The following is an 11,965-nucleotide window of genomic DNA, read 5'->3' on the forward strand; positions in this document are numbered from 1 at the left end:
GTGGAGTTCTCTATTCAATCTTTGTTCAAAACCAGCACCATGGCATCCTTTTGCGCCCTATTTTCTTGTGCGATATTCACTGTTTTGGTTCTCATGACAACGGAGATAAATTGTACATCTACAACAAGTTAGATATTTTATTTTCTATTCTTTTTTTATTCAATGATTTTATTTTATTTGATTTATTGATTTCCGTTTCACAATTGTACATAATTATGATATACATAATATATATATGATTCTTATGATTTCCAAACTTTTTGAGGGGTTTATATTTCTTCTTTTAAAAACATGTTTTGTTTTTATTGTCTGTACTACATAATTAGGTGCATGCCCCTTGTTACAACCGATAATGTCGCACCAACGCATAATGTCGCAGATTGCGACATTATGCCATGAGCGTCCAACGCACAATGTCGCAGTCAACGCATAATGTCGTAGCTTGTCATCTAACGCATAACGTCGCAAATCTTAACGCAGAATGTCGCAGCGGTATTCGCTTTAGGACTCGAGTTAAATATAAGACATAAAATATTTTTTCACTGATTGATTTGTGCAAGCTCTGCCATCTGAACGTTTTTTAATAGCGTGTTTGGTGGGGCAGGTGCGGATGCAGGGGAGGGGGTTAGTATCGAATTCATTGTCAGGAGAAGGGGGTGGACTTTGAAAAATTTAATGTGTGGACTAGTGAAACGCAAGTATACGCATACCACCAATCATCTGTGCATATCGCTATACGTGCAATTTAACTTATTTTACAAGAGAGTAATGTCATCTAACTGAAAATTAAATCCAAATTTAATTAAATTTCTTTGTTGTTCATGACATTTTAATAAAGAAATTATATTTTGTATTGTTAGTTACTCGGAATGTGCCATCAATATTTTAAAAATTTAGCGCGCGTTTCTCGCTCGCATATCTTATACTGCCAGAAACTGCTCAGAATGTTCATTGCTTTGGTCTAAATGCATCAAATATCCAAAAAGTTGAGCTCGCGCTTCGCGCTCTCATTATCTATTTAGGCAATGTGAGATAGCCTATCTTGTTTGTAAGAATAAAGCTAATTAAGTGTACTTAAGACGTCAGTCTTTAGTTGGGACTGCTCCCCTTATAAACCAACAGCAAGAAATGGCTTGCGGCGGCCGATCGGGAAAACATTCTGCGCCCCACCCCCTTTTTGCGAAATTCCGCTGTATATACTGTATAAGAAACAGGTATGTATGCGTGCTCTGCCCCTGGACTCCAGCAGGGTCCCACAAGTTGGATCCAGCGCCCACCAGTTTTAAAATCATGGTGCCGCCACTGCTCGGGGGCTCTCGTTATTTGGAAGAGAAACGAAAATAGGTTATCAATGCATGTAAAACATTATAATGCCCGGTTATTTTCTTTTATATACATACGCATATTTTATTCTGTGAGGAGGGGGTGTGAAAACGAATCTTAAGTGATATTCAATGATTTCGTGCACATTTTATTGAATTTCGTGATACTCTACAGTAAGAAAGAAAGGTTTTCACTTTTTCCGGGGATGGACATTAATTCTGCCCCTCACGCTATTACCAACGTGTTCTTAATTTAGCATGTGCTCCCCTCTTCCACGGGGGAATTGGTATAGGGCCTATCGCTTATAAAATTATTGTAATAAGGTACATTCCGAGTTACAATAAGAAATATAATTTCTTTCTAAAATGCACGGTCATGAACAACGATAAAATATTAATTCTTTAAAAAGTGACCACTTTTCATCATAATGAATTCAATAATGCCCCCCCCCCTGCTTTCGCGCCTGTCCCACCAAACACACTTACTAAAACGTTCAGATGACAGAACTTGGACAAATTACTGAGTGAAAACATATTTTATATCGATTAGAGATGCGACATTATGCGTAAAGACTTGCGACGTTATGCGTTAGTAATTTAAGCTACGACATTATGCGTTAATTGACTGTGACATTATGCCAAAATCATCCAACGCATAATGTCACAATCAACGCATAATGTCGCAATTGCGACATTATGCGTCGCTGCGACATTATCGGTTGTAACACCCCTTATGCAACGCAAAAACATGTGATTTTATTTGATTTGATTTCCACATTACAATAACAACCGATATCGTTTAACATAGTAGATTACATTAATTGAAATATTAATCATCCTTGGAAAAAATTATCTTTCAGCACCAGTAATCATTGTAAAAAAAATATTAGAGTATATATAGAAGTTGTAATATTTATCCCTGCCATATCGATGTTACAGCAACAACGCCAACGCCGAGTGTTGATATGATATTCATCGCTGACACGGGCCATAAGGAGATCTTGGCTGCCACGATGGGTCGATATCGCTTCAGTTCATTGGTACGTGAGGACATCGAGGTTTGGGATGTGCTCTTCAGCGAAGCGAACCAGAAGCTTTACTATGCCAAGAAACACGACGGTCACATCTACGAATCTAACGCCGACGGGTCTGGTGTCAGACAGGTGTCGAGTAAATCTCACACAGGTATGAACAAGGTGTTTAATTCAACACCTTTCCGAAAATACGATGGAAGACAAAGAGGGCAGTAAACTCAAATAACGAAATAATGATCTGCGCATGCTCATTTCGCATAAAGTTAATACTAAGCATGTGCAAATTAATATTCATAGATGTTTTACTGTCCTCATCGCCCCCACCGTCTTTTCGATCTAGAGAGATTTTTTAGATCTGTTTGAAATTCTGCGTCAAGTCATATGAAAGGTGTTTAAGTTAGCACCGGCGCATCTATAGTGTCAATAGGTAGTTTTCGCATCACGACGCAGAACAGATTCAGGAACACAGTACACTGTAAAAAATGAAGTGCTAATTTAGCACTTACAGTGCTTGTATAGTGACTGCATTACGAGTGCTGATTTTCTAGTTCAAATTTAAACTAGAAAATCACCACTCGTAGTGCAGTCACTATACAAGCACTGTAAGTGCTAAATTAGCACTTCATTTTTTACAAGTAAAATGATTGAAAATGCCTGATTAATGACAAATAACAGATGGGAGGTCTTTGTCTCGTCCTAAGTCTCGGAGCTGACGAGAACTTGCAAATATGTCGTTGTCAAGAGACCAGGGCCCGTCTTACAAAGAGTTACGATCGATCCAATCAATTATAACTTTATGGAAATCCATCAGTGTCGTCATTTTTTCTACAGGAAATTTGCGCAATCTCCTTAGTAAACAGAGAGAATCACACTGAATCTTCAAGAGAACGATGAATGTATGAATACACATCATAGAAAATATGTTGAACAAACATGCATGCATGTTAGATGTTGACGTTGCTGGCCGTCCATAGTTGCGATTGATTTGATCAATCATAACTCTTTGTAAGACGGGGCCTAGGGGTCCATTTCATAAAGGACTTGCAACTTTTGTAACTTTGCCATAATGGCAACTGCCATGGTAACATAGCTCAGCAGCCAATCAGAATCAATTTTTCCATGGTAGTTGCCATAATGGCAAATTTGCAACAGTTGCAAGTCCTTTATGAAACGGGCCCCTGGACGAAATAGCTCTTTTGATTCACCAACAATTTTCGACAAAGACTTCTTGGTTTCTCTTTGATCTTGATTCCGTTCTGCGTCACGGTGCTAAAACTCCCCAATGGAAATCCGACACTTAACTGTACATGTAAAGATTATAAACAAGTCGGTATATCGATGGGTGTTTGGACTAAATAAACTGTGTTAACATTCTCAACTTGATTTTTTTTTAAAGCAACAAAAGGTGAATCCGTAATGATATACATGTATTAATAAGTACCATTGACACATTTCATAATAAGTTGTTCTACCCCATTAGCGATTCGGTGAATTTCTTAGTTAATTGATTGATTGATTGAGTTATTCATTTATTTGTTTATTTATTTATTTATTTATTTATTGTTTCTTCGTTGCATTTTTTAAATCTTTTTTTCTTTATGAAGATTTTTTCATCCTTTATTGTCAGCATTTTTTTTCCGGAAAAAAAAGTAATTTTCAAATATTCCTGGTCTTAATAATAATAGCGAACAAGCTAATTTCTCCTAATGAGTGGGGTGCTCATGATCTTTCCACAAGCCCACTTTCTCTTTTGTATCTTATTCTATGAAATTACAAATATCTTTGGTATCATGCTCCCAAAATGGTTAACATGGTTCAACTTTTCAGGGTAGAGATATTTGTGTATATTATAAAAAATTTAATAAAATTAAAGAGAAAAGAGGTATAAGTGTCACGTCGCAGATTGATTTATTGATTGCATTTATTGTTAGGTGTGTTTTTGATTTTTTTTTTTTACTATTTTTTTTTTATAATGGCGTAACACTCTTATTTTTATCTCATTTTAACGAAATCATGACTGGGGTCCTAATTGCGACCAAAAGGGGATTACAAACCTAATGACTTCATCCAATTCGGTAATTTCCTTCCAGAACCAACGTCGCTTTCAATCGATGAAATCAATCAGGAGATTTACGTGGCTTACAAAGGCGGTGAGCTGATCAGTAGCTTCAACCTTAATGGCGCAACAGTAAGAGAGACACGTGTTCACAAACAACTGAGCAAACCAGGGGCCATTTATGTTGATGCTGAGAACGGGTAAGCAACACTTTTAAACGTACATTTACACAATATTATCAAAACAATTCATTGTATAACCACTTGAGTACAGATGGGGACTAGGAGGCCGGGGGGCGGGGGCTTGGGAGTACAAGAAAAGTTTCTCGACCATGAAAAAACAGAGAAAAAAGAAAGAAGGGAAATCAAAATGATGGAATATGGTATAATTTTCTCTGGATATTACATGTCAAACTCTATTCCAAATTCATGAAATTATTTTCTTTTCATTAAAAAGATCTAAACTTTTGCTCGCTCGCTCGCAGCTTTTTACCCCATACGCCATGTTTGGCCACTCATTGTTTCAACTCATTACACCACTAACCATGAATACTGGAAAATCTTTAATTTTGACAGCGGCAGGAGCAAGATCGAGCAAAACTCCGACCAAAATGAAGGGACTGAAGTCCGTAATAAATTCGAAACAGAATACTCTACCTAGATCGGGAGAAATTCCTAACCCTTTGATTCTCAACGAATAATGTTCTCCTCGATCATCCTAAAAATACATGTATATGTTCATTGTTCTGTTGATTACTTTGAAAAGGGACCGAAACCGAACTGAAATACAAAGCTGACGAACTCTTCACCTTCCCCCCTCTCCAGATATCTGTACTTTACTCAGTTCGCTGGGGTGTGGCGATCATCGCTCTCTGGTAAAGATTTGATCCCTCTCCATCATGACAGCGATCTCGGTGAAATCGAAGCAATAGCCGTCGATGTGCAAGGTATGAAAATGAGGCGACACGACATTTCTCCTGCGTCTAAGATGTGTTGTCATTCGATTTGTGTATGTTGAATTTAGAGCGGAGCAATTGTCGCCGGAGGAAATGTCATGGAACCGAAAATGTAACTAATCACCTTCTCTACTCCCTGATCGCCCGATCCGTTTACGACTTCTTTCCGTACCCTTAAGCTCGGCGCACACTTCACAATCAGTTGCTACCCCATTTTCAATTATATGTAATACCATTTGATATGAACATTCCAACCTATAAAATATTCACAATCATAGTTCCGAATAGTCGTATGAATATTAAAATCGAAATTCCAGTCTAGCCTCCGTTTGTATTAGGCATAAGAACAAATCCAATTCCAATAGCATGACGTCATCATCGGCTGCGACTTGAAACAGAAATGAACTTGAACTCTCTTCTTCTTCAAGCTACACTAACCACCTCCTTCAATCCTGAAGATTCTTGCAGTATTGTAGTACCGGGAACTAATTACGTGCAGGCCTTTATTTTGGAGTAGGCCTAAATCCCCGATTGGTTTCAAATCGTATCCAATTGTAACTATGATATTACGACTATATTATATTAAATTCAATTTTGTTCTAATAAGGATGGTATTATTGTCACAGATCTGAACATAAGTATTCATATAATGATTTAGAACTCTGACAGTAAGATTTCATGTCTAAATATTCGCATCAAATTTTACTATTCCAAAATCGGGTCGCATGCCAATCATAAAGTGTGTGGTGGCGTTTATCTGTTCCTCTCAGGTGTCGTAAATGTCTTCTAGAAAACAGTTCACTTTTTAATGCTAGGAGTCCACTGGGCCGTCGCCAGTTCGCACCAATGCGAAGTGTTTGAAAATTTCGTCGCGCCACTCCATTTTCGGCGCCGTTACGAGCCACCTCGCGCCTGCTGGGATGCAGTTTGAGCCACTGCACGCCACTAGGCACTTTTTAGCGACACTAGGCAACACAGTCGCTTTGCGTTGGCGCGAACTGGCACCAGCTGGAACAAACTGGCGGACGGCCCAGTGATCTCCTAGAATATATTAGGTCATGTAGTTTACACCATTTCTCGTTCCGTTAACAGTCTTTCTCCCTCTTAATGTTGTCTTTCTATAGGTGAGCGTATCGTGGTCAGCGATCCCGGCAATGGTAAGGTCGTCAGTATGCACATCAACGGCACGCGAGCAGTCAGTCCCGGCAACCCACCAGCGATCGAATTGGTCGATCTTTCATCCCCCTACAAGATCACCGACGTCCAATTCTTCAATGGCGACCTGTACGTCAGCAACGAACGCGAACAACGTGCGATCATGAAGCTTGCAAACGGAAATGGACTCCCGAAGAAGATCTACTCCGATACGCGGGATGTCCTTAGTTATCCAAGAAAGTTTCACATAGCGAAAGTTAATGCATAGGTGTTACTTGGACTGGTGGAAACTTGAAGTGATCATTCATTGATATTTTGATACATGACTGAGGGAACCGGACATTCTTATGCGACGGGGTAGGGGGGGGGGGGTGGGGTAAACCAGCCGTACACACCATGTATTACGCCATTACCAGCGTCAGCACATGACGTAAATTTTTCTGATAAGGGTTTAGCCTTATAATGTGTCCACTTAGGTGAAATTGAGGCACTGGCTGCATGGTGTTCGATTTCTTTATATTCATGTTTTTGTAAATCTTGCCTTGGAAATGAATAATTATATCTGTCGGCCGCATTTGACACCGTAGACCACATTTCACTTCTAAAATACTCTGATTATTGGTTAGTTTTCAAGGCAAGGCTCTTCAATGGCTGAAATCGTATTGCTTCCATTCACAGTCGGTCATTCTCGACGGCGTTACCTTCTCTTCTAAGTAATTGGTCTGCGGTGTCACCCAGGGCTCTGTTAGAGGCCCCACTTTGTTCTCCCTGTATTCATTTAACAGGGTTGCAAGAAGAGGTTTTTCAACATTATTCTGTTCATTATCATATTCAGACGGTTTTTTTTTCTTCAGTTTTACCAAATCAAACTAGTGCCACAAAAACGTTCATAATCTGTGAAAGTGCATTAATGGACATTGACTCTTGGTTGAAGTCAAACTCATTCCTTTTGAAGCATAGTAAGTGTGAGTTTTTGCTCTTTGCCTCAAATTCTCAACTCAACCAATTAGACATTCGTTCCATTTCCATCTCAGGCAACAACATTCCCCTGTCGAAATCATGTCGCAATCTTGGTGTTGCTTTTGACTCCCATATAAGTCCATGTCAAATCAGATTACAAGCATTGTAGACCAGGGGCCCGATTCATAAAGGACTTGCAACTGTTCTAACTTTGCCATAATGACAACTACCATGACAACAGGACTCAGCAGCCAATCATAATCAAGGTTTCCATGGTAGTTGCCGTAATGGCAAAGTTACATCAGTTGCAAGTCCTTTATGAAACGGGCCCCAGTTCGCTATCAATTGCGCAACATTGGGTTTATTAGAAAATATCTCACTCGCTCAGAAACAGAAAAACTGGTATACTTTCACTTATTTCTTCGCGAATTGATTTTGGTAATGACCTGCTATACAACCTACCAGATTCTCAAATTGGAAAACTGCAGGAGTTACAATTAATGCCGCTGCAAGCATCGTAACTTTATATATAGCTAGCGCAGTCACATCACTCCTATCTTGAAAACTCTCTTGGACACTGGTTGTCCCTGACGGAACGCAAAGTCTTCAAAATCCTCCTTCTGCTCTTTCATATTGTCAGTTTAATTTTCTCCTAGTTACAATCAATCTTTGATTCATAAACAACCCCAGCGACACAAACTTTACGATCCTCTACTTCTAACCTTTTATAATTTCCGGTTTCAAAAAAAATCATAATACAAAAAATTTGCCAAACGGCCCAAAGCGCTCCCAATCAATTTTAGTTTACCTAATTCATACACGAATACAGAATGACATACATAAAATAAAGGCAGTTGCCCAGAACAACAATTTTTTAGAGACTTCTTAAATGATTCAATTGTTGAGGATTTCTTAATGTGAGAGGGAGTCTGTTCCATTCCTTTCTGTTGCATCCATTGAGGATGCAACAGTGAAGGTTCTATCTCCGGTCTGTTTCGTTTAGTTGGATATGTTAATTTAAGTGGTATTTAGAGGATCCAAGGACTTACATTTCTAAACAATCAGACAAAATAATTTATGTATTATTATCATCATTTTTTTTTTTTTTGGGGGGGTCTTTTTTCATGTAGGTCCGACCCTGTGGAATTCGCTTCCAGAGAGTAAGAAAACACAGAGTGACGTCAGCGTCCACCTTCAGGGGCTACCTGAAGATATAACTGTATAACGGTACTTTTTGACGGGCAACCATTTATGTATAATTCATTGTTAAAGTTTGAACCTGTGATGTATATATTTTTTTCTTGTCTTATATAATGCTCTGAAGCGCCGTGAGCATCTAATTAAGATCGACAATGAACAGCACTGAGGATTGGTAAAAATAACCAATGTGTTTTATTTTCTTATTTTATTTATTAATATTTATTTATTTATTATTATTTTATTTATTTATTTCTATTATTGTTATTATCTCTTTTTTTTTTTTTTTTTTTTGGGGGGGGCTCTTTTCTCATGCAGGTCCGACCCTGTGGAATTCATATTGATAAAAACTGTGATGATCTAAAGATAAATGCTGTTTTAATGATGTAGTACCAGATACATGTACATGGTGTTTTTTTTAATAAATCTTTTCTTCTTGTTTTCCTCATAATTGTTCTTTTCTGGCATGATTCACTGTTAACACGCGAATTAGAATTAAAAGCATGTTGTTTTAGTCCGTCAATCTAGCTTTTCCGTGCGCGGAACCGGAAGGGGAGTTCAGCCCTCACTCTTTTTTCTGAAATCGTGTGCAAAATCGTAACAAAAAATTACCATCATTTTTGTGATTTATTTGCATGGCCAGCCCCCATCCACTTTCGGCTCAGCCTCCTACTTTGAAAACCATTCTGTACCTGCAACCCTTGTTTAAACTTTTAAATGATAATTGTTTAAAAGTTTAAATACTTCTTAGAGTGACACAACTTGCTTGAAATTTTAAATCGCGTTTCTCCAATATATACAGTGTAACGTCATACTGCTTAAATGTCCAGTTCTCTGATAAAAATTGGACTTTAATTCCGAGTCATTGCAATATTTTGAAGGAACCTGCAGACTTTACAAGCTCTGATTTTTGCAGGTTCCTTCATCTCACACTAATTCATTGTCATTGTTTTGTATTATCTACTGTCATTCTTTGCTACACTGAATTACTTTGCCTTACTATATAGTTTTGTATTGTTTTGATGTTTTGTTATCTATTTTGTGAAATATGAGAATAAAATTAACCAAACCAAATCAAATATTGTGTGATTGTTTGATTGTAAATGAAAGTTGAACCACTACTATTAAATGCAGATCAGCTGACCTGTTATCAACATACACGACTATGATCAGATGATATGGTAATTTTATTTGAATCCTTGCTTAATGATTAATGATAATGAAATACGAAATTGGTATAGGGTTGGTTCTTCACACCATCATGAGCCCCATAGGTTGTAATCAGCACTTTTTTTTCTAAGAATTCGGCCTACGGAGGATGAGGTGGGGTCCTCGTCATGGATCTAGGATTGATGAGCGTGAGCGGGGGGGGGGGGGGGTGGGGGACGGTGCGTACAAACACCTATTAGTTGAAATTCAAATTCCACCCCATGGAAGCATCTATCCCCTTCTTCAAAAGAAAAATGACAAGTAAAAAAAAATGGTTCCCTGGGGCCGGGGGCAAATCACATTGGTTTTGTATAAGCCAACATGTAAACAATTTTCATCAATAAATTATAGTGTTAGATCATATCGTATCATATTGAACTACTAATTACACCACCTTTCATCAATTCTGATTATCAATCCCCTCCATATATTGGATTTGAATGATTAGCCCTGAACTCTATAGAGGCATTATCGTGTCATTGATTTGTCACTTTCTATAACGGTTGTGATTATTACCAGAGCTAGCTAATTTGTTACCATGGTTCTTACGGTAGACAAACTACAGCGATTTGAAAGTAATTATATACGACAGAGCACTCAGTATCATCAGGTAATTTCAGTCTGTGTGTGAGCAGACACTTTTAGTTATTGGAAGTATTTGCACCGCTCTTAATTCCTCTCTGTCTGACGCCTCAGGAAATGTAATGTTCCAGTTTGATATTAATCATATAGTTCGAATGGTATTGCTTGAGTCGACGCTTTACCGGACATACCGGATGTTATATTAACGTTTGAATGATGTCGCCTCTTTAGTTACAGAAGAACGCTCACGCAACGATCTTCTTCGACAGTTTCACATCCTCAGTAGATGTCTGCGAAATCGGCACCGTCCTCCAGCACTCCCTAGGATGCAGGAACACATTTTCAATCAGTTTTAGGCGGCTTAGGATTCGCTTTGGTGAGTGAAAGATAGTACATGAATGTCATAAATATGCAGGTCTATAAATAAGTCACCAGCCTCTTTAAAAACCACATGGGCCAGGAAAGATGCTCTGCACGGTAAATTGCCAATCCGTCTACTGCCAACTCGTCCACTCACCACATGGTCTACTGTCATTTAGTCTAATGCCATTCCGTCCGTCAACATTTCGTCTAACAACCATTTGGTCCATTAACCATTTGGTCTAATCATCTCTTCGTCTAATCACCATTTCGATGACCAATTCGCCTCATAACCAGTTGGTGTAATATCCATTTAATTTTCATTCATTTCGCACAATTTAACGCTCAGTCCAATTAGATCAAATGGTATATGGACTAAATGGCCTTTGGATCAACTGGTTATTAGACGGAATGGCATTATAGTAAACGAAAGTAGACCATGTGGTGAGTGGGCGAATTGATGGTAGACCAAATGATAGTAGACGAGTTGGCAATTGGACGAATTGAAATTAGACGTATTGGAAATAAACCGCCCTGCATATCTAAATTGCAGGTATTTGAAATAAATCCAGATGGACTGTAGTGATAGGGACTAATTGAATTTTTGATTTAGTTTCAATCCTCAAGATTTCATTGTTAAATCTCAAATGATTCAAGTTCAAATCCTCAAGATTTAGAAATAAATTGTCAGGACTGTAATTTACTCCCAAATTGATTAGTCCCTAACTACAGTCCAACTTGATTCACTTGCAATTTAGAGTGTAAATATTTGATTTGGTATATTGTTTTCTTCTGAATTCATAGCCAAATTGCAGGTATAGCAGGTATAACAATAGCCAACATAACAATTTGGTCTTCAAAAAAGTTATTAGAAGAAAGTTGCTCATCGAATGTCTTAAAAGAGCAATTTGACTTCTTCATAGTGTCAAAATTTGAAGTCGCAAAGTGAAATAAGAGACGAGATAAAAAGAGTTTTTTGATACCGTTCTTTCGGACTGCGTCGAAATTTTACAGAGAGTTGTAGAAAGTGCACATCTTATGCTTGAGTGAACCCCAAACTTAAAACCCTTTTCCCCATCTTTGAAACTCTGAAGTTCCCCTCCATTCAATCAAATGATATTGTCTTTGTTATTGT

General features: G+C 38.1%; 1 protein-coding gene across 1 annotated transcript; it reads left to right on the forward strand.

Annotated features, from left to right (window-relative positions):
• On the forward strand, positions 1-6,790 carry LOC129276191 (low-density lipoprotein receptor-like). Its single transcript, XM_054912607.2, has 5 exons — positions 1-127; positions 2,262-2,507; positions 4,447-4,612; positions 5,237-5,358; positions 6,492-6,790. The coding sequence occupies exons 1-5, from the start codon at positions 40-42 to the stop codon at positions 6,788-6,790; spliced, it is 921 nt and encodes a 306-aa protein (XP_054768582.2). The 5' UTR covers positions 1-39.
• Positions 6,791-11,965: the final 5,175 nt, after the last annotated feature.

The sequence above is a fragment of the Lytechinus pictus genome, chromosome 14 (genome assembly GCF_037042905.1).
Source record: "Lytechinus pictus isolate F3 Inbred chromosome 14, Lp3.0, whole genome shotgun sequence".
In the NCBI taxonomy this organism is placed as follows: Eukaryota; Metazoa; Echinodermata; class Echinoidea; order Temnopleuroida; family Toxopneustidae; genus Lytechinus; species Lytechinus pictus.

What these genes read in the sequence shown, in the direction of transcription:
- LOC129276191 (XM_054912607.2), top strand. Translation starts at nt 40, where the DNA reads ATGGCATCCTTTTGCGCCCTATTTTCTTGTGCGATATTCACTGTTTTG. An exon ending in AAATTGTACATCTACAACAA is followed by an intron (nt 128 to 2,261) that starts GTTAGATATTTT and finishes TCGATGTTACAG; the next exon opens with CAACAACGCCAACGCCGAGT. An exon ending in AATAGCCGTCGATGTGCAAG is followed by an intron (nt 5,359 to 6,491) that starts GTATGAAAATGA and finishes GTCTTTCTATAG; the next exon opens with GTGAGCGTATCGTGGTCAGC.